Source organism: Carcharhinus amblyrhynchos, chromosome 22, assembly GCF_965287045.1.
Source record: "Carcharhinus amblyrhynchos chromosome 22, sCarAmb.v2.hapA, whole genome shotgun sequence".
NCBI classification, from domain to species: Eukaryota; Metazoa; Chordata; class Chondrichthyes; order Carcharhiniformes; family Carcharhinidae; genus Carcharhinus; species Carcharhinus amblyrhynchos.
In genome coordinates, this window is record NC_137345.1 from 8783740 (window position 1) to 8807180 (window position 23441).

The 23441-nt window shown below is 45.7% G+C and overlaps 1 protein-coding gene across 6 annotated transcripts in view; it reads left to right on the top strand.

The window, feature by feature from the left end:
• LOC145356813 (vesicle transport protein GOT1B-like) overlaps nt 1-23212 on the top strand; it is a 38191-nt gene extending 14979 nt beyond the window's left edge. For 5 of the 6 annotated variants that reach the window (XM_080209711.1, XM_080209714.1, XM_080209708.1 and 2 more), the window contains one exon: nt 852-1839. In XM_080209711.1, coding sequence (XP_080065837.1) covers nt 852-890 — 39 coding nt within the window. In that variant the 3' untranslated portion in view covers nt 891-1839. Of the gene's footprint in view, nt 1-851; nt 1840-23077 lie in introns of those variants that run through there. The other variant, XM_080209709.1, reaches the window with a different exon arrangement.
• Nucleotides 23213-23441: the final 229 nt, after the last annotated feature.

The following is a 23441-nucleotide window of genomic DNA, read 5'->3' on the forward strand; positions in this document are numbered from 1 at the left end:
TTGAGGAATAAGTGTTGGCTGGATACCCAAAGAACTCAGAAAATGTTGGAGCCACTCTAAGGGCTAAAGAGATCAAGGGATATGGTGGGGAGTTGGGGGGGAGGTCAGGGGATTGAAATTGATGATCAGCCATGATTAAAATGAATGGCAGAGCAGGTTCAAAGGGCCAAATGGCCTACTCCTGCTTCTAGTTTTTACGTTTCCAAATCGGGTGGCACAGTGACTAGCACTCAGCGCTAGGGACCCAGGTTCAATTCCATCCTTAGGTGACTGAATGACTGTGGGGGGTTGGAACATTCTACCCACGTCTGCGTGGGTTTCCTTTGGGTGCTCTGGTTTCCTCCCACAATTTAAAGATGTGCGGGTTGGGTAGATTGGCCATGGTAAATTGCCCCTTAATGTCCCAAGCTGTGTAGGTTAGGAGCATTAGTCATGCTAAATTACCCCTTAATTTTCAAAGATGTGTAGGTTAGGGGGATTAGCAGGGTAAAATATATGGGGTTACGGACATAAGGCTTGGATAAGATATTCTGTTGGAGGTTTGGTGCAGACTCGATGGGTTGAATGGCCTCCTTCTGCACTGTAGGGATTCTGTGATTTTATGATTCTGTTGCACTTTTGTGAGGGGACACAGAACAAATACTTAATTCAACAGCAAAGTGGTACTTGGAAATGGTTCAACATTGTGAAGTGGTTTGAAGCAGAAGCTTTCATCTTTAGAGACTAATGTTCAAGATAAAGGAGAGTAGAATCAGTCTCCAAGTTGGTAACTGACAGGGAAGGCAGGGAGCAAATAGAGAGGAATCTGAATTGCAGTTCTAAGGTTTCATCACACTTGTTTATTTCTCCAGATATTGAAGAAATTTAGTGAGACAGGCTCTTTGGTGTGAAGACAAACAAAGGAACTATCGAGCTGAATAAGCAATTGAAGACATCGTCCGGTCAAACCTGTCACTCTCACAGCTTCCCTGCAGCATATCCAGCTTGGGCCAGTACCGTGTGAAACAAACAGCTCCTGTCCGATGTTTCAGTGAAGCTGTTTATTCCAATGGACCCACATCTTCTCTTTCATTCCCGTTTATTCATTTTGTTCCTGTTCATTCTGAGTTTGCTGACTTGCTTGGTTCCTGAGACTGCCAATTCCTCACCAGCATCTTTAAACCTTTCCACAGCCTCACTTCGCCCATCTCTGTAACCTACCGAGCTCCTATGACCTTCTGAACTCTCTTCCCTCCTTTAATTCTGGTCCCTTGTGCATCACCGATCTTCACCACTCCGAGACTGATTTCTGTGCCTTCAGCCATTGAGACCCTAACATCTGGAATTCCCTTGTCAAACCTCTTCACCTCTCAACCTCTCATTCCTCAAAGAACAAAGAAAATTACAGCACAGGAACAAACCCTTCCGTCCTCCAAACCTGCACCAATCATAATGCCCAACTGAACTAAAACCTCCTACACTTCCGGGGACCATCTCCATCTATTCCCATCCTATTCATGTATTTGTTAAGGCATTCCTTAAAACATATCTCTTTGATTAAATGTTTGCCCATCTATACCTCTATCCACATATGTGGGTTTGGTGATGCACCTTGGGGTGTTTAGCCATGTTAAAGGTGCTATATAAATGCAAGTTTTTGCTCTGTCACAGGAATATTCATTGTTGATCTTTGTCCTCCTGTCATTCCTTCTTCTTCTTCAACTTCCTGTGTTGCAATCCTCTCCACTGACTCCTCCATTATCATGAATCCTCTGGGTTGGTCAGCAGACCGCAATAATTTTGTAAGTACCAGCCTCCTCTCCTTGATACATCTCTAAGACAAAGACGCTGGACATTTGTTAAACCCGTTTCCATTAAATTGAGTTCAGATTCACTCAACAATCTGACTTGATAGAGTGTTTGTTTTGTAATTCAGGTTTTGACACTTTTTATTGAATCAACACTTAAGTATTTCCACATGTTGTGAGTGTATTTCTGAGCTTGTGGGTTTTATGACTGATTATCAACCTGGAAGTGCCGGTGAGGTGAAATATGTGCCAGAGTCTTGCTGCCATCAGTGCCGGCAGGATCTTATGTTCCCACCAACGGCGCACAGCCCGCCACAGGTTTCCCAGCGGCAAGGGATGTATTCAATGAGAAACTCTGTTGATAATGGTGTGACCATAAGGTACCACCACCAGTGAGTGCATGCCGCTGCGAAACATGCCACAGAAAGGGAGAGAAATCCTACCCTGGACTGTCGCTTGATGGTCCAGAACTTGAGCATCACTGAAAAACAAACTGTTTCTCTCTTTGAAATTTGGTATTCTTGCATCTATCCTGCTGAATGCAAGATGGAAAACTTCAACATCCTGTCTCCTTTTTATCAGAAATGATGGGTGGCATTTTACCCCCTCTCCACAGCGTGTATTGCAACAGCAGAAATAGCCCACCAGTGAGATCGTTTGGACCCATCGCTGTTAACAAGGATTTTTATTCTTCACGCACCTTTCTTTTCAGGAACCTGTGGCAGGGATTCACTGTTGGTGGGACTGGAAGATCGTCCAGTAGGAATGGAAAGAAAATCCCACCAGATATATATATGTGACTACAAACAAGGGCTCCCCAACTCTGGCTTGGAGGGGACATTTGTAGCAAGACTGGGCTTTGGATTTTCAGGTTTCACATCAGGCGATAACCTTCAGATGCAGGCTTCATAGCCACATATCTTAAATCTATTTCACCCTCCTATATTGCTGCAACTCAGTTATGGACTAGGGTTTGCTGGACTGGGGCAGCTAACAGTGTTTCGTTCCTTTAGCACTCTTCAACCAGAAAGAGGTGTGTGTCATCACTTGCTGGAAGTGCATGGTGATGACAGCACGCCAAGGTCAATGAGGCAGCAGGGATCATAGAGAGTAGCAACAACAACTCTCCTTCTCTTCAAACAATGAGACGTTAAGTTTGAGGGAGAAACAGCAGAACCAAGGAGAAGAAAATAGTGCGGATTAAGCTCAAATCAGGTAGAGAAAGGTAAAGGGGGAGCTGAAAGATTGGACTAAGAGAGACAGAGAGAAAAACACTAAGAAAAAAGCCATTGACAATTGTCCCAACATAGATCAGCCGTCAAATCTGGATTAGTTTACACTGAACAAAGTTTTGATTTTTCAAGCAATGGAAATCGTGTTGACCTGTCTTAAGGAATTCTCAATCTGGTTTTGGGACAAGGGAACATAAAACACCTTGTTATACATAAAATCATACAGCGACGGATTGGAAAGCATTTGAATCTTATCATTGTCCTAGTTGTCTCCACCCTTGTTTTTGACTCCAACCATGGCCTCCCTGTGCCCAAAACAAGCATCACCCCCCCATCCCTCACCTAACCCCCAGCCCATTGGTGTTGTTATCCCTCAACAAGTCACTGCTCCAGTGGCAAAGGTGAGCATTGTTGGGCAAACAATGGGCACGTTGTGTAAACAAGTGAGGTACGATAAGCAAACAGAATTTGAAGGCCAATGTGCATGTAATGGGTGATACGTGTATATGCAATGGGAACCATGAGAAACTTCAAAGTAGGTTGGCAAGCATCATAAGGTTGGGAGTGTGGATGTTCGCTACTGATTGCACAATGTTCAGTACTATTCGTGACTCCTCAGATACTGAAACAATCCACGTTCAAATGCAATAAGATCTGGACTATATCCAGGCTTGGGCTGACAAGTGGCAAATAGCATTTGTGCCATGCAAATGCCAAGCAATGACCATCACCAATAAGAGACAATCTAACCACTGTCCCTTGACATTCAATGGTATAACCATCACTGAATCCCCCGCTGTCAACATTCTTGGGGTTACCATTGACCAGAAACTCATCTGGACTCACCACAGAAACACAGTGGCTACAAGAGCAAGTCAGAGGAGAGGAATATTACAGCAAGGAACTCAACTCCTGGCTCCCCAGAGTCTGTCCACGATCTACGAGGCACAAGTCAGGAGTATGATGGAATATTTCCTGCTTGCCTGGATGGGTGTATCTCCGATGTGGAGATGCCGGCGTTGGACTGGGATAAACACAGTAAGAAGTCTCACAACACCAGGTTAAAGTCCAACGGGTTTATTTGGTAGCAAACGCCACTAACTTTCGGAGCGCTGCTCCTTCGTCAGGTGAGCGGGAGTTCTGTTCACAAACAGGGTATATAAAGACACAAACTCAATTTACAGAATAATGATTGGAGTCTTTACAGCTAATCAAGTTTTAAAGGAACAGGCAATGTGAGTGGAGAGAGCGTTAAGCACAGATTGAAGAGATGTGTATTGTCTCCAGACAGGACAGTTCGTGAGATTTTGCAAGTCCAGGCAAACCGTGGGGGTTACAGATAGCTGATAGGAACCCAAGATCCCGGTTGAGGCTGTCCTCATGTGTGCGGAACTTGGCTATCAGTCTCTGCTCAGCAACTCTGCGCTGTTGTGTTTTGTGAAGGCCGTCTTGGAGAATGCTTACCCAAAGATCAGAGGCTGAATGCCTGTGACCGCTAAAGTGTTTCCCAGCTGGAAGAGAACACTCCTGCCTGGTGATTGTCGAGTGGTGTTCATTCATCTGTTGTCATAGTGTCTGCATGTCGTCCCCAATGTACCGTGCCTCAGGACATCCTTTCTTGCAACGTATCAGGTAGACAACGTTGGCCGAGTTGCAAGAGTATGTACTGTGTACCTGGTGGATGGTGTTCTCACGTGAGATGATGGCATCCGTGTCGATGATCCGGTACATCTTGCAGAAGAACCTTGCTGTGGCAGGGTTGTGTGGTATCGTGGTCATTGTTCTCCTGAAGGCTGGGTAGTTTGCTGCGGACAATGGTCTGTTTGAGGTTGTGCGGTTGTTCGAAGGCAAGAAGTGGGGGTGTGGGGATGGCCTTGGCGAGCTGTTCGTCTTCATCAATGACATGTTGAAGACTCCAGAGAAGATGTCTTGGCTTCTCCGCTCCGGGGAAGTACTGGACGGCGGGACACGGTGGACAGAGTACCCTTCGTCATCCAGTGCTCCCCGGAGCGGAGAAGCTATGACATCTTCTCTGGAGCCTTCAACATGTCATTGGTGAAGATGAACATCTCACCAAGGCCAATCCACCTAACCCACATATCTTTGGATTGTGGGAGGAAACCGGAGCATCCGGAGGAAGTACACGCAGACATGGGGAGAACGTGCAAATTCTACCCAGACTGTGGCCCAAGCTGGGAATTGAACTGAGATCTCTGACGTTGTAAGGCAGCAGTACTAACCACTGTGCACCATGCTGCCCAAGTTTCAGGTAGTCTGAAGGATTGTTACATCAGGCATAACTAATGCCAGGTAAGAGTGTCGGATTGCAGATTCCCACATGAAATACATGTGCATGGCATGGTAGCATAGTGGTTAGCACAGCCTCAGGGACCTGTGTTGAATTCTGGCCTTGAGTGACTGTCTATGTGGAGTCTGCATGTTCTCTTTGTGTCTGCATGGGTTTCCTCCCACAGTCCAAAGATGTGCAGGTTAGGTGATTAGCCATGCTAAATTCCTTCATATTGTCCAATAGTGTAGGTTAGGTTGATTAACCATTGTAAATATGCAAAGCTAGAGGGATAGCGTGGGGTAGGGCCTGGGGGATGCTGTTGTGGAGAGTCGGTGCAAACTCGATGGGCTGAATGGCCTCTTTCTGTACTGCAGGGAAGCTGTGGTTCTATCCTTTGTAGACTCAAACTAGAACTGGTCAGCCCAGTGTTTATTCTTGTTCGTGGATCATTAGGATTATTGCAGTATTCTGTACAAGAAGCTCAAAGGCACAGCTCACACCAGTCTGAAACAATTTGAAAGAAAGTTGATGCATTATTTAATTGGAAGAATCAATTTCCATAGCAGCCTGGAGGAGGAGAGAGACACAGTGTTATTGAAATATTGAAATATTGGAATGTTCAGAATTGAAGGCGTCTCCTGGGGACATTAAGATGTCTTTAAAAAATTTCAACGTGTATCTTTCGTCATTCTGTGAGTTTTTGTGAACTTCTTTTGTTTGTTAAACTATTTTCAAACAATGTGGCATGACTGGAAGGATGGATTAGGGCAGCATGGTGGCACTGTGGCAACTATACAGGGGACCTTGGTGAGACCACATATGGAATATTGTGTGCAGCTCTGGTTGCCTCACCATAAGGAGGATGTGGAAGCATTGGAGAGAGTGCAGAGGAGATTTACCAGGATGCTGCCTGGTTTGGAGGGTATGTCTTATGAGGAAAGGTTGAGGGAGCTGGGGCTTTGCTCTTTGGAGCGGAGGAGGATGAGAGGCAACTTCATAGAGGTTTGTAAAATGATGAGGGGCATTGATAGAGTGGACGTGCAGAGACTATTTCCTCGGGTGGATGTAGCTGTTACTAGGGGCCATAACTATAACGTTCACGGTGGGAGATATAGGAGGGATGTTCGAGTAGATTCTTTACTCAGAAAGTGGTTGGGGTATGGGATACACTGCCTGCTGTGATAGTGGAGTCGGACACTTTAGGAACTTTCAAGTGGTTATTGGATTGGCACATGGAACACGAATGATAGGGAGTGGGATAGCTTGATCTTGGGTTCAGACATAGCTCGGCACAACATCACTGAAGGGCCTGTACTGTGCTGTACTGTTCTATGTTCTATATTCTAATGGTAAGCACTGCTGCCTCACAGTGCCAGGGACCTGGGTTCAATTCTGGCCTCGGGTTACTGTCTGTGTAGAATTTACACATTCGCCCTGTGTCTGCGTGGGTTTCCTCTGGGTGCTCCGGTTTCCTCCCACAATCTGAAAGATGTGCTGGTTAGATGCATTGGCCATGCTAAATTCCTCCTCAGTTAACCTGAACAGGTGCCAGAGCATGACGACAAAGGGATTTTCACAGTAAGTTCATCCCAGTATTAATGTAAGCCTATTTGTGATACTAATTAATAGATAGATAGACAGATAGACAGACAGATAGATAGATAGATAGATAGATAGACTCTCTCCAGTCATTCCACAGGAGTACATTTGACCTTAAACACTCCTTGTAAATCCCCAGCTTTCTCCCCCATCCTCAAAGCGAGAATGATGGAGCGGGAAAATATTTCAGCACAGAAACAGATCATTCAGCCCAACTGGTCTAAACCCATGGTTATTGGCCTAATCACGGGGCTGGCAGCTCTAGAGCCTCGGCCATCCCACCAGGAGATGTTGGCACAGTTGAGACAGGTCCTGAGAAGGCAAGGGTATCTCAACATGGAGGCCGAAAATGTTCCAAGGGGGATGGCTATAGCCCTTCGACTTGGAGGGGAAATCCTTTCCAGCTGGATTATTGGGACTTAAAGGATGCCTTCCCAGACTGTGGCCCCCTCTTTGAGAATGGGTACCCTCTGACACAGATTAGCACCATGACTGCGGCAAGAAGGTCACCTGCGTGGAACCGGCAGCTTCCACCTGGAGTATGGAACAGCTTTGTTGCTGGTAAAATCAACTGTAAATAGGACCTTAACTATTTAAAATTGCCTACCCATCTCTGCACTGAACACTGACAATCTACTTCCCAGGCCATTCCTTGGGAAACATGTCTGGAGGCGGTACTGCATCGATGAACCATGGTGACATAGCTGACGTGCTGAGGGGTGGCACCGTCGCACAGTGGTTAGTACTGCTGCCTCACAGCTCCAGGGATCCAGGTTCAATTCTGGCCTTGAGTGATTATCTGGAGTTTGCATGTTCTCATGCCTGTGTGGGTTTCCTTCAGGTGCTCCAGCTTCCTCCCAAAATCCAAAGATGTGCGGGTTAGGTGGATTAGCCACCCTAAATTGCCCCTTAGTGTCCAAAGATGTGCAGTTAAATGGGTTAGCCATGTGAAATGTGTGGGGTTACAAGGATCGGGTGATGTAGAGGGCTTGGGTAAGGTATGTTGTCAGAGAGTCAGTTCAGACCCAATGGGCTGAATGGCCTCTTTTGCTCTGTAGGGATTCTATGATTCTATGATATCGTTTTCCTGCATGCGTGCACGCATACACACAAACACACACAGACACACACACCATACACACAGACACACATGCACACACACACGTATGCATACACACACATGCACACGCACACACACATACCAGCTCACACACATGCACGCACACACACACATGTACACACAAGCTCACACACATGCACACACAAGCTTGCACACACACATACATACACACCCCACCTCCTCCTCCCCACTTCGTTCCTGCCACGAGAAGTTGAACTTGTTGGGTTTATAGGCTGAAGCTCTGGGAGGAGATTGGAATGGGTGGTCTGGGTTCATGGAACCATGAGATTGGACAAAAGCCAGTAAAGACTCTGTAGGAGACCAATAACTGGCTAGAAAATTATCGCCTGGTCTTTGTTAAGAAGAGTTTATAGCCCAATAGAAAATAGATGTCAATCAAATGGTATCCTGTTTCAGTTTGGACCTGTTGGCGCTTGCAGTCTTTCCTGTGTTTGGTTCAGCATTCCAGTAGTTTACCAGTTGCTAAACTGCTTCCCTTTACCGAGCTCATCTCAATATCTCCCCTGTGGCTTCTTGAAGTTAACAAGTGTTGTCAGCAGCTGTTTATTCAGCTGCTCTGCTTCTGCCGTCTGGATTCTCTACCCACTTCTTTCTGCCTTTTGACTTCTCTCTTCCAACAACACCCTCCCGAAACCATCCTCTTCACTTTGCCATCCTATCTCTCCATCTCTCTTCCCTGTCCCCGTGCTTTAATCCCACTCTCCTCCTCTTTGTAAAGCCCCCTAAGATGTGTTTCCCTCCATCTGGAGGGTTGGGGGAAGCACAGCAAAATTACAGCTTATTGTTGTCGAGGTCCCAGGCTCTTTAAGGTTTGTGCTGAGATAGCTAGCCTCAGCACAGGACACAATAAAGTTGCACACCAGATCCAAGAAGGAGGAAGGAAATCAAATAGGAAATGAACAATGTGCTGGGATTTGAACAAATACTGCAGATGCTGGAAATCTGAAATAAAAACAGTAGTGCTGTAAATACACAGCTGATCTCCATAGCATCTGCGGAGAGGGAAGCTGAATTCACGGTTGTGAGTTTCTGGCCCCCTCGCAATGGGTTTTCCTGCGACAGATGGAGTGAGCCATTGGCCGCCGGTGGGATCTTCCAGTCCTGCTGAAATCTGCCATGGCTCACCTGTCCTGCGTCCAGGGAATCCGCTGAGGCAGGGGGAGGGAGAGGTCCACATCAGCGAGGCCAAATGAAAAATCCCACCCAACGTTTTGAGTCCAGTATGACTCTTCTTCAGAGCTGATGACTTTTTCCAAAGGAGGGCCTTGCTCAACCTGAAATATTAACTCCGTTTCTCTCTCCCCAGACGTTGTGGAGATCTGCCGAGTGTTTCCAACTTTTACTTCATAATTGGTCGAGCGCGGCTTCAGGAAGGTGGACCTCCTTTGATAGGCATTTGGGAATTAAGGGAATTAATGGAATTTGGGATCGCCCCTGCAAGTAGAATTGAGGTGAAACATCAGCCATGGTCACACTGAACAGTGGAGCCTTGAAGGCTGAATGACTTTTGCACCACACTCTTTACTCTTATACCCTTAGTTATGAGTTGCTTGTGTTGATCTGAGCAGCAAAGGCGTACTTTGCTTTCGTGTTGAATTTAGTGTAGAATAGCATAGAACAGAAGGAGGCCATTTGGCCCATTGCATCTGTACCGACCACAATCCCACACAAGCCCTATTCCCGTAAACCCACATATTTACCCTGCTCAGCTCCCTGACACTAGGGTCAATTCAGCACGGCCAATCAACCTAACCCGCACATCTTTGGACCGTGGGAGGAAACCGGAGCTCCCGGAGGAAACCCATGCAGATACGGGGAGAATGTACAAACTCCCTACAGTGATCCGAGGCCAGAACTGAACCCGGGTCCCTGGCGCTGTGAGGTACTGTGACACTGTGCCTCGCCACGGTGGCACCAAAAAGCACCATCACTGGAAACTTCAAGCAAAGCTTTGTTTTAAGTTTATTTATTAATGTCACAAGTAGGCTTACATTAACGCTGCAATGAAATTACGGTGAAAATCCCCTAGTCGCACCTGTTTGGGTACACTGAGGGAGGGTTTATCATGACCAATGCACCTAACCAGCACATCGTCCGGACCGTGGGAGGAAACCCACGCAGAAGTGGGGAGAATGTGCAGACTCGGCACAGACAGTGACCCAGGCCGGGAATGGAACCTTCCCCCTGACGCTGTGAGGCATCACTGCTAACCACTGTGCTGCCGTGATGCCCACGTCTTTTTTTTTAGCAGAATGTCAGGTTTTCTTCTTTTGAAACAGATGATCAGACACTCCTGAGTGGTTTGATTTCTGCAGACACAGCCAATCAGATGGAGTGGGGTGGTTGGAGGGGGGTGGGGTTTAGTGGGCGGGGGGAGGACTGAGTTTCTGCTTCCTCCCACCCTAAACCTGGAGCAATGACAGGTCTGACTCAAAGCTGCTCATTTCAATAAAACTCACAAACTGGACTCGCTGTGGTGACGTGGGTGGTTGATTGTATAAAAAGGGGCTGTGGGGAAGTTGGAGTGAATTTCAAATGCAGAATCCCAGGCACTCAGTGTGCTCCCTATGTGAAACCACGAGAGAGAGAGAGAGGAAGACAATCAGTGTGCCTGTCCAAAATAGGACCTTTTAGCTAGATCAAAAAGAGGTCCCTGTTCTCAGGAACCTTAGCTACACCAGCGACCCACCTGTGACAGTGCAGCCCGACGCACGAGCAGGTTCAGAGCACTCGCAGATTCTTCAAGAAAATTGACCATTTCGACAGCTTTTGGTATGTATCATTTTCTTAATATGAAGTTTTCTTTTTCATCTTATTGACAATGGCACTTGCCCCAACTCCGATTTACTTTCTCCGTAAATTATTTCTAGTGTCTAAGAGAGGGGAAGGGTAGTTTTTTTTTGTAAAAGATTTCTACATCTTTCTGCATTATCTACAGAAGTGATTACTCCAGAAATTTCAGTTATTAAGACACAGAGTGTTTAACATAAGCAAAGGATAAAATGAATCGTCAAATCTGAATCAATTTAATAGATGCTCTCTTTATGCCAGCATTTGAGAAAGGTTGGCTACTCTGGTCTGAACAATAAGTACTTGACAAAATGATCAGGTAGCAGGGAATGGAAGCCAGTACCTTTATTCTCTTCTTTCTCTCCTCTGCTTCCAATGACCCTTCTCAGGTTCATGACATTCCTCCTCAACCTCTTTTGGCTTTAGAGAGGTGACATTTTACATCGAGTATTGTTGAGGATCCAGTACTCTACGTCTTTTGTAAGTTAGAGGAATTATCTTAATTAGTGGCATTATTAACAAATGTGTGTTAAACTCAAATGCATCAGTTCTACCTTCTGCTAAGGTCCTAATCAGAGTTCTTTATTTTACATGACCTGGGCTGCACAGTGCTGAGACACTGCTTAGCCATAATGTACCCCTTTAATTCTGGCCCATGCACAGTATCAGTTCCTCTGAAGGCTGAAAAATGAAGAGTAAAACAAGGAAATGAGAATACTGATCTGAACTGGTCTTGTATACTGCAAAATGGAACACAGTAAAACGGGGAAATAAGAATGCTGGTCCAAACTGTTTTTTTTGCTTCTAGCTTCTGGGTCTCCCCGCCATCACCCCTGCACCCCTTCCCCACCACCACCCCCCCCTCCCCCGCCTACCCCCCACCGCCCCCAAAACCCCATCTCAGTGTCATTCCCTTGGTAGTACACCAAGCCCCCTATTCCAGATTCACAACTCTGGTCACAATCCTGCCACCGCGCTCACAACCCAGGCATCACCACTTTGCCCCTACTTGTACAGACCCCATAATTTTCCCCGCAAGAGTCGGTCACCCTGAATCATACAGGACAAAGGGTCAACTACTGGTTTGTTCGTTCACAGTTAACCAAACTCCAGCCAGCATGATAGTTGGGCTGCTGCAGTTAGGTTGATGTTCCTGGGGTAAAGGAATCAGCCAAGTCTCTTTCCCAATCCCCTGTCCTTGATTGGTGACAGTTGCTGGACAGAATACGTGAATAAGACCAGGGATTAGGTCAAGTGACGATGCTTTTCATGTTCAAACAGCCAAAATACAAGAAACCTGTGAAACTGCAGGAGTCAACCCCTTTGGCAGAGAAATAGAAGAAGTGTTTCGGTGGTAAGGTGGAATGTAAACACAAAGAAGATTTCAGCAGTGACAGATGATGGTCACTCTACAGAGGTAAAGATAAAAAGGTAAAGTCCTCATTTTCCAGAAGACCATGGGTTGCTCTCTCCTTTGAGGGAGAGAGCTGGCTGGTGGTGATTTAGCCCGAGGATCTCCGCACCTCGGGCAAGGGGCAAGGTTAAGAAGGTGAGTCTTCATGAATAACTTCAAACGGTACAGGAATTGAACCCGTGCTGTTGGCATGGTTCAGCAATGTTGAGACCTTGTCTTGAAGGCTGCTTTTCAGGCAATTCTTCTACCTTGTTGCATCAGTAAATTTAACAGCTCCAGAGTTCCTTCATTAAAGGAATGGCCAATCATCATTTGAACATCTTCAGCAAAATAAAAATCTATCAAGTGAGGTTCTTTTTAAAGCAAAGGTAATTGGACAAATGTAAGATTATTCCTTCAGTGGATTGGTTAATCCTGTGTACGGATCCCTTTGTACCTTTGACAGGGACATGGACTAGCTGAGTGGCAGAATAGGCACAAGGGGCTGAATGGTCCAAGCCTGTTTGAATTGTGACTAGGTGACAGGAAAGTCGCAAGCAAACGTATGCCCACACTCACGCACACCTGTGCTGCAAAACTGACCGCTGAACGAGGTTGAGGAGGATTGTCAGGTCCGGGGAAGAATGATTGGAAGCAACGGAGAGTAAGAATGCCATAAAGGCACTCACATCCAGTCAAGTGTTTATTGCATTGTTGTGACCAGAGTAATAAATTTTTTACAAATGTTGGCAAAAGGAGGCAATCTATTAATCTGATTCAGAGAATTTGACGATTTCATGCTGAAATGAATGTCTTTTGATGATAATAGACACGCAATTCAAATCTGACTCATTCTCCATCACAACCTTTCCTCTCTTTATTTTGTCCTATTTTAATCTGCACTCCTGTGAGGTTTTCCTTCTTTGTTGCAAAGCGTTAAAGACATCACTCTATACGTGTTATCTTTCCCCCTAACCCCGCACTCTGTGAGTCATGGCTGCTTTAAAATCAAAACTCACTGAATCATGTCGTAAGCCTTTTCCATGACCTCAGAGTTGAAAGAATCCACAATTTATCCCTGCACCAGCAGTTTACAGGCATCTTACCAGCTCATAATTACCTCATTCATTTCTCTGCTCTTCCTTTCACCCTTGGTGTCCTGCGCTGTGGACCTTAGCTCTTCACTGACCTTCTCAACAAAGGAAAAGAAGCAAGCATTGGCCTGTCTTGCGTTACTCCGTCATACGAAACATCAGGACTGCAGCTCACCTTACAGCCTGGCTGCCACAACCAACCCTACACAAATGACTGGCATGGTATCACATGGGTTAGCACTGCTGCCTTACAGCACCAGGGACCCGGGTTCAATTCTAGCCTCGGGTCACTGGTCTGTGTGGATAGACAGTGTGTCTGTGTCTGAGTGGGTTTCCTCTGGCTGCTCCACTTTCCTCCCACATTCCGAAAGATTGCCAGTTAGGTGCATTGGCGACACTAAATTCTCCCTCAGTGTATCCAAACAGACGCAGGAGTGTGGTGGCTGGGGGATTTTCACGGTAACTTCATTCTAGTGTTAATGTAAGCCTACAAATAAATAAACAGTAATAATTCTTCATAAAATGTCTGCTTAAACCTGGTGTCCTGCCATCATATCCCAGGTCATCTGAGAATAAATACTTCCTAGTTGGAGATTGACCTTTACTAGTAGTGCAGCTCAGTCAGCGTCCGTGCATCATTTAGGAATCATCTCAGTTAAATGTCAAATGTCTTTCATCATTTGGAGGAGGAGCTGGTGTTTTAGTGCAGTCACCAATGCTAAAGACAGAACAAAGATCAGGTGAATTTTGCCAACCAAGTCTAGATGTTTTCATTGTTGAGTCAGCTCACTGCGTAGAGCTGGCAAAGATGGGTGTAATTCTTTGGGGATACATAAAATGGGGGCACGGTGCCTCTCTCTGGCAGTTTGTGATCTGAGTACCCTGTTTGTTGACCACTCAAATAGGCTTACACAAGTCAACTAATTTGTCGGTCATAGAATCCCTACAGTGCAGAAAGCAAACTTTTGGTCCATCAAGCCAGCACCCACAACAATCCCACCCAAGCCCTATTCCCGTAACCCTATATATTTACCCTGTCCATCCATCTGACACTAAGGGGCAATGTAACATGGCCAGTCAAGCTAACCTGCACATCTTTGGACCGTGGGAGGAAACCAGAGCACCCGGAGGAAACCCACACAGACACAGAGAGAATGTTCAAACTCCGCAGACCCAAGACGGGAATTGAACCCGGGTTCCTGGCACTGTGAGGCACTAACCGCTGGCCTGCACTGTGCAAAGATGACAGGAACGTCGCATATTCTACATTTCAGATCGCAAATTCCACAGATTCTCAACTCTTTGGGAGAAGTAGTTTCTCCTCTATTCTGTTTTAAATTTGCTACCCCTTATCCTAAGACTATGGCCTCTTGCCCTAGAATGGCCCACAAGAGGAAGCATCTGCTCCACGCCTACTTTATCCATACCTTTTATCATCTTGTATACCTCAATTTGATCTCACCTCATTCTTCTACTTTCCAGAGAGTATAGGTCTAAACTGTCCGTTCTCGCTTCATACGACAAATCCCTCATTTCTGGAATCGACCTTGGGAACCTCATCGGAACTGCCTCCAATGCCACTACACCTTTCCTCAAATAAGGGGACCAAAGCTTATATGGGGGATACTATCCCCCATATCCTAATTCATACAAAGTCTCATTCACCCATTATCCCTGGTGAACATTGCCTTGATTTTTAAAATACCCCTTCTTGTTTGCAAATCCCTCATGGCCTCAGTCCCTCTCTATCTCTGCAGCCTCTTGGCACTCCCCCTTCCCTTGCTTTCAGCCTGCAGAGATCCCTCTGTTCCTCCCATTTGGACCTCTTGAACATCGTCACTTTTAACTGACAGCAAAATACTGCGGATGCTGGAATCTGAAACAAAAGCAGAAAAAGCTTTTTCTAAGCAGGTCTGACAGCATCTGTAGAGAGAGAATACAGCTGACATTTCGAATCTCAAAGCTTTGACAAAGGATCATCCTGACTCGAAATGTTGGCTTGATTCTCTCTCCACAGATGCTGTCAGACCTGCAGAGATTTTCCAGCATTTTCTGTTTTTGTCACTTTTAAATGCTTCTCTATTAGCTATTGAGGCCCAAAGTTCTGAAATTCCCTCTCTAAATCTCTTTACCTTTGACTCTCTCCTGCTTTGCGATCCTTTGTTAGGTCCCAACTCTTTGAACAAGCTTTCAGGCATCCATCCCAGTATCTCCTCATGTGGCCAATGTCATTTGGTGATGCTCCTGTGAAGCACCTTGCAATGCTCTACTATGTAAAAGGTGCTACATACATGTAGGCTGGTGTCGTTGGTGGCCTGAATGGAGAGAACCTGAGCCAGCGCAGAGATGACCCAACAGGTCAGAGATGTCCCACATTCAATCTTTGGTTCGTGTTGAATTACCTCATCACAGTTGAATTCTTTGTTACAATCGATTACTGCAAATAAACACATAAAGTAGCCCAGGTTCCCACTCATGTCTGGGTGACTCCATCTTAAAAATGCCATGTGTGTGTGGACTGCTGATCGAGTACAGGTTTGGGCTTGGCATTAATACCATAGCTGTTAAATAAGACGAGATGGATTATAGGAAAGAGTTGGAGAATCTGGTGAAATGTTGAGACGGCCTGTCCCTCAATGTCACTTAAACTAAGGAGATAGACATCGACTTCAAAAAGAGTAGTGGAGGGCATGCCTTTATCTACATCAATGGTGATGGGGTGGAAAGGGTCGAGTCCTTTAGGTTTTGTCGTATCCAGATCACCAACAACTTGCCTTGGTCCCCCCATGCCGCTACAGTTAAGAAAGCCCACCAACGCCTCTACTTCCTCTGAAGACCAAGGAAACTTGGCATGTCTTTTTATGACTCTCACCAATTTTTACAGATGCATCATAGAAAGCATTCTTTCTGGATGTATCACAGCTTGGTATGGCTTCTGCCCAGCCCAAGACTGCAAGAAACTACAAAGAGTTGTGATCGTAGCCCAGTCCATCAGGCAAACCAACCTCCCATCCATTGACTCTGTCTACACCTCCCACTGCCTTGGAAAAGCAGCCAGCATAATCAAAAACCCCACGCACCCTGGACATTATTTTCCACCATTTTCTGTCGGGAGAAAGATACAAAAGTCTGAGGTCACATACCAACCGACTCAAGAGCAGCTTCTTATCTGTTGCCATCAGACTTTTGATTGGACCTATCATATATTAAGCTGTTCTTTCTCTACACCCTAGCTGTGACTATAACATTACATTCTGGACTCTCTCCTTCCCTTCTCTATGCCTTGTCTGTACATTGCACAAGAAACAATACTTTTCACGGCATCTCAATAATAAATCAAATCAAACCAAATCTAATCAAATCAAATCAAATGAAGTTCAGGAAAGTTGCAAGCTGTTGGCCTTTAAGTACAACTAGAAGGGGATGCAAAAATAATAGGTGCACTGCCCACAATTTTCTTTTGACTGAGATTGGCTAGGTGAAAAATCATGGGCAGGTCACACACTATTGCAATGTTGCTCAGCACTGGTTAGACTAAGGATGCTATCAATGAGAGGGATGTCACCCCTGACTGGTCCCACACATTAAGAGTAGCCATTTGGGTGAAGCAGAGAAAGGTGGGTAGAGTACGGGCTGCAGCAGATCAAAGGGGGCATCCACTGCCACATTATCAGGGGCAATTAGGAGAGGTCAGCAAATGCCTGCTGTCCAAAAATCCAAGAAGAAATAAGAAAAAGGCAACACTTTTGGGGGCAGATGAGAGGAAGATGATGTTGGCGGGGGAAGGTGGGGCCTTGTTTGAAAGGAATGATAATAAAAGTACAAGATTATTGAAGCCAAGGGGTTCAAGGTGGGGCACTGTACAGATCACATTATTCTGTTGTGATAATATCAAAGCTAGCCACCGGACTGCATAAAGCAAGCTGTAATCATGTCTGGGTATATTTGTTTAGCTGGATCTCTGTTGGTAAATCTGTGCAGGTTTGGAGTGGCTTGCCTTTTATGTTGCTCACAGAACAAAGGCCAGAAACCCTGCTGATCAACACTTTCATCCACTGCCTCCCACTCACTTCCCTGACACACACTCCAGAAACTAATCAAGTCAGAGTTTTTTGGATTGCAGGAGCCCAGACTCACAAAGACGCTCGAGGCCTACATCTCTTCAGAAAATTGATGAGTTTTCTTCTACTCCGACTGCAGTAAATGGGCGTTTTTTTTTTGTTTTGTTAATAATCCGTACCTGTGGCTCTCTGCAAGGAATCTGGGTTCTAGTTTGGTAGCTGAGGTCTCATGCTGCTGTTCTTAAGAATCTGGGTGGCGGGATGGCATGCTGGTTAGCTCTGATGCCTCACAGGGCCAGGGACCCGGGTTCAAATTGCCGCTTGAGTCTCTGCCTGTGCAGACTTTCCGCGTTCTTCCTGTGGGTTGCCTCTGGGTGCTCCAGTTTCCTCCCAAAGTCCAAAACATTAGCCGCATTGGCCGTGCTACATTTTCCCTCAGTGTACCTGAACAGGCACTGGAGTGTGGCAACTAGGAGATTTTCACAGTAACATCATTGCAGTGTGAATGTAAACCATGACGTAGAGATGCCGGTGTTGGACTGGAGTGGGCACAGTAAGAAGTCTCACAATACCAGACTAAAGTCCAGCAGGTTTATTTGGTATCACAAGCTTTTGGAGTGTTGCCCCTTCATTACGAGCAATGCTCCAAAAGCTCATGATATCAAAAAGACCTGTTGGACATTAAGTTGTGAGACTTCTTACAATGTAAGCCTACTGGTAACGCTATTAAATAAAGTTAAATTTAACTTGTTGGACAGCAATCCCTATGATTGGGTGCAACACTGGTTTTAGAACCTTTCCCAGCATTAAACTCCATGAACTGGAAGAGTCAAATGAGGCAAACTGCAATAACAACCTCCAATCCCATCAATTTCCCGAAAATTCGATGTAACTTGATGCTTTGTGCCTATATAGTTTCATTCCTGTACAATCCTTCACATCTACTCCCTCCAACCACACACCAACATTACTGTCACTCACGATCACTCACTAACTCTCACCGCTTTGATCAGACATTCTGTCCATCTGGCTTTTTGTTGTACAGACTATGCATCTCAGGAACATACCATTCAGTCCAACTAATTTGTGTTAGAGTTTATTCTCCTCAACTCTTCTCCAATTCCATCTTCCTCATCTCAACTTTTCAGCCTATTTTTCTACTCCTTTTGCCCTCATGTATGTAGAATCATAAAACTCCAACAGTGTAGAAGGAGGCCATTCGACCCATCTCTGACAGAGTATCTTACCCAGGCCCCTGGCCCCCGCCCTATCCCTGTAACCACAAACATTTGGTAAATCCACCAAATCTTCACACCTTGATTTGTTTTGATTTGATTTGATTTATTATTGTCACATGTATTATACAGTGCAAAGTATTGTTTCTTGCGTGCTATACAGACAAAACATACTGTTCACAGAGAAGGAAGTGAGAGAGTAGTGTTACAGTCATAACTAGGGCATAGAGAAAGATCAACTTAATGCAAGGTAGGTCCATTCAAAAGTCTGACAGCAGCAGGGAAAATGCTGTTATTGAGTCGGTTGGTACATGACCTCAGACTTTTGTATCTTTTTCCCGACGGAAGAAGGTGGAAGACAGAATGTCCGGGATGCATGGGGTCCTTAATTATATTTAATTATACGCAGTAAGGGGCAGCTTAGCATGGCCAATACACCTAACCCACACATCTTTGGACTGTGGGAGGAAACTGGAGCCCAGGGAGGAAACCCATGCAGACATGGGGGGAACATACAAACTCCACACAGACATATCCTTGGCTGGAACTGAACCTGGATCCCACTCTGCCACTGTGCTGCCCCTGATTTCAGACTTGACCGATTTCATTTTGAAAACATCTGAACTATTCATCTCAACCTCTTCCTGTGGAAATCAATTCCAATTCAATTCATTCCCTTTGAAAAAAACAATTTTCCTGTGTTTTCCCTACTGCAGGTAACCATCTCGTGTTTTGGATTTAGTTTTCTATAACCTTTGCATTATGATTTTCTCTGTATCATCCCATCAAATCCATTCATGACTTTAAAGACTTCTATGTATCAGGTTGCCACTGAGACTTTTCCCCAATAATAAAAACCCAAATTATAAATGGAAAATGTTGGAAATATTCAACAGATCAGGCAGCAACTGCAGGGAGAGAAACAAAGATTGAGAAACAATGATGTTTTGGTACTCCTGCTATGCGAATCATTTCAGGTGGGATGGATAACTTGACAGGCAAGCAAGATTAACCTCTGGCAGGGATTTCCAGATGTGGAGATGCTGGCACTGGACTGGGGTAAACAGGGTTGGACTTTAACCAGGTGTTGTGAGACTTCTTACAGGGATTTCCAGTGCAGGGACAGGTGGAGTCAGAAAATCCAACCCAGACTTGGCCCTGGAGAACCCATCTGCCTTTTGATCTCTCCTACCTGCTACCTTTTCACAGTAAGAAGCCTCACAACACCAGGTTAGAGTTCTACAGGTTTATTTGGAATTGTGAGCTTTCAGAGCGTGAATCACCTGATGAAGGACCAGCACTCCAAAAGCTCGTGGAAAATTGCACGGCTGCCCTTAGTCAATCTTTTGGACTTTAACCTGGCATTTGTGAAACTTCTTACTGTGCCCACCCCAGTCCAATGCTGGCATCTCCACATCATGGTTACCACTGACACCTTTTCTGAGGCCTTCCTTTTGTCCTCGCCGGCCCACTCCCTGCTCAAAAACCATTCCATTTCCAACTTTTCCCAGTTCTGATGAAGACCTGAATCTGTTTCTCTCCACAGAGACTGCCCGACCTGAGTACTTCCAGTATTTTCTGCTCTTATTCCAGATTCCCATCATCCGCAGTATTCTGCTTTTAAATAAAAGCTCAGGTCTGTGCAATATTTCCCGAGAGCTACAATCTCTCAGTTCTGCTACCCTCCTGGCGAAGCTGCTGTTGCAAGTTTCCAGGTAGCATCATAGAGTCCCACAGCACGCAGGGAGGCCCTTCAGGCCAAACTGATCCACGCTGATCTAAATATCCATCCACACTGACCCCATTTCCCTGTACTTGGCCCATATCCTTCTAAACCTTTCTTATCCATGTATCTGCCCAAATGCCTTTTGAATGGTGTTAGTGTACTCACCTCAACCACTTCCACTGGCAGCTCATTCCATATGCGTACCACCCTCTGTGTAAAAAAGTTGCCCCTCAGGTTCCGCTCTTACCTTAAACTGATGCCCCCTAGTTCTTGATTCCCCAACCCTGGGAAAAAGACTGCATTCTGTTTTGTTCTCTCTCTTTTAACGCTTTTGCCTGTTTGTGTTTATTGTCTGTCACCATCGAATGTTGCAGCCAAGCCTCGGGGTTGCATTTTGCTCAATGGACAGTCAATATTGATGAACATCCTTGGTTAAATCACCAGAATCTCTGGGCCCACTTTCCCTGCCACTCCAAGAAGACTTAATTAAGACCATAAGACATAGGATCAGAATTAGGCCACTCGGCCCATCAAGTCTGTTCTGCCACTCAATCATGGCTGATATTTTTCTCATCCCCATTCTCCTGCCTTTTCCTCATAACCCCTTATTAATCAAAACCTATCTATCTCTGTCTTATAGACACTCAATGACCTGGCCTCCACAGCCTTCTGTGGCAAAGATTTCCACAGGTTCACCACTCCCTGGCTGAAGAAATTCCTCCTCATCCCTGTTTTAAAGGATCGACCCTTTAGCCTGAGGTTGTGCCCTCTGGTTCTAGTTTTCCCTACTAGATCCTCTCCATATCCACTCTATCTAGGCCTCGCAGTATCTTGTAAATTTCAATAAGATCCCCCCTCACCTTTCTAAACTCCAATGAGCACTGACCCAGAGTCCTCAACTGTTCCTCAACCGTTCCCTTGAAGGGAATCTACATGAAAACCCATCAATAAACTTAATAATCCTTAAACCATGCTTCTGAGACAATCTGTTTGGTGACAAAGGGTGGAATGTTCCCGTCCCGCCCGTGATGGGAATTGTAGTTGGTGGGCGGGGGGGGTGGGAGGGATGGGGGGATTGGAAACGGACCATGAAAAGGTCCATTAACCTCAGATGGGATTTTCCGGTTTTGGGACAAGCACAGCCGGAAAATCCTGGGTGAGAAAGACTCCGCTTATCCGGGACTTGAGGAACTGAGGTAAAGTGTGACCAGCCTGCAGGATAGGGGAGTCTGTGCGTATAGTTGAAATGTGCTGGCTGAAGTGAGGTTGTCGAACAGTACACGCTTCCTAATGCTTGTACAACTAAAACCATCCATCTTGTTATATTATTGTATAGTAGGAGTAAAATCCTACCCACTCCCCCTCGTTGAGTCAAGTGAGAAGACCCATCAGCAATAGCAAATGGGAATTTGTGTTCTGATGGACCACTGACCACGTATCTATCTGGTTCCTTCTGCTGGGATTCCAGTCTGTTTCCAATTTTCCAACGTGGTATCTGATCTTCCAGTGTCGAAACTCTTTAATTCAATTCTTCTACTCAACTTATCTTGACTGCATTGTTCAAGTTAATTAATTTATTGATTACTGTAATGATGTACTTTCACAGACTTTATTCAAAACACAAAAAGTGTCCAGTGGCACGGCAGATACGCGACTGCCCTTATTCAATCTTTTTGGCAACAACCAATTAAAACAAATCAAATTAACTGAGGGGTAAATTAAAAGGGGCAGTTTCCAAAAGGAGATGAACCACCCGAAACAAAAGACGAAGCAGAAAGGAAACTTAAAACATCAAATTAAAATGTGATTAAAGGGTCGATAATGTACCTCAGCCCCTGCAGTGCTCAGCGGGCATAGAAATCCTCCTCAGCGTCCTCAGGCACTGCATGCTCCCTCCCCAGGGACACTTGGCCATGAATGTAGCCACAGTAGAGGGGCAGGCAGTTGGGTCAGACGACCCCCTCGGTCGCCCACTGCCTGGATCTGTTAATGGCAAGTTTTGTCAAGCCCAGCAGCAGGTTCACAAGGCAGTTCTCTGCCTTCCCCACCCCTCTTTGCACCGGATGGCGCCCTTAGTCCCCTACAAGTCTTCTGCCCAAGAGAGGACTCCACCCCTGGGGGTGATTACCCACTCTGCATCCCAATTGGTCCACGAAGCTGGGTGACCCTTACCCTTCTGCATTGCCGTTAAATGGACAATCACCACAAATCACTACATTAACACGTGAAGATTTCCTTTTGAATTATTTGTGAGATTGAGAATAATCTAATACCACGTCAAACGCAGTTGCACAGTGATTAGCACTGCTGCCTCAAAACACCAGGGACCCGGGTTTGATTCTCAGCTTGGGTCACTGTCTGTGTGGAGTTTGCACATTCTCCCTGTGTTGGCATGGGTTTCCTTTGGGTGCTCCAGTTTCTCCCCCACACTCCAAAAATGTGCAGGTTAGGAGGATTGGCTGTGCTAAATTGTCCCTTAGAGTCCCAAGATTAGGGAAATTAGTGGGCTAATTGCGTGAGGCTTGGGGACAGAGCAGGTGGTGGGCTGGGTAGGATGCTCTGTCAGAGTCAGTGCAGACCTGATGGGCCGAATGGCCTCCTTCTATGAATTCTACAAAATGCATTTCTTTGGCTGTGAACTCCATCTCCTGGCAACTCAAGTGCTCAAATTATTGAATTAAAGTAATAATTCCCTTGAACTGATGAATGACACTGACTTTCTCTTGCAGGTTGCCAGCATCCTGCCATGATTTCCAGTATGAGGACACTCCTGCTGTTCCTGTTCATCCTCTTCTTTGACGGACAATTTGGAAGCTCTTTAGACAGGGACTTGGACAGGGATGTGACAATCCACAGCCCAGTGTTTGCAGGTAGTTAGTTTTGTGTGAGATTTTGTGGCTTCCTTCTTTGCTGGTCAACAGTAAGAATGAATTTCTAAGTGAGCAATGGCCTCAGAATACCACCCTGTTAATCCCAATGATGCAGACAACTTTTTGAAAGGGGCCCTGAAAATAGGCCGGTAATCTTATCGGCCTGCAATGTTGACCAACCGGCGTGATGAGCCGGTAAGATTGAGCCTCAGTGTTTTATATC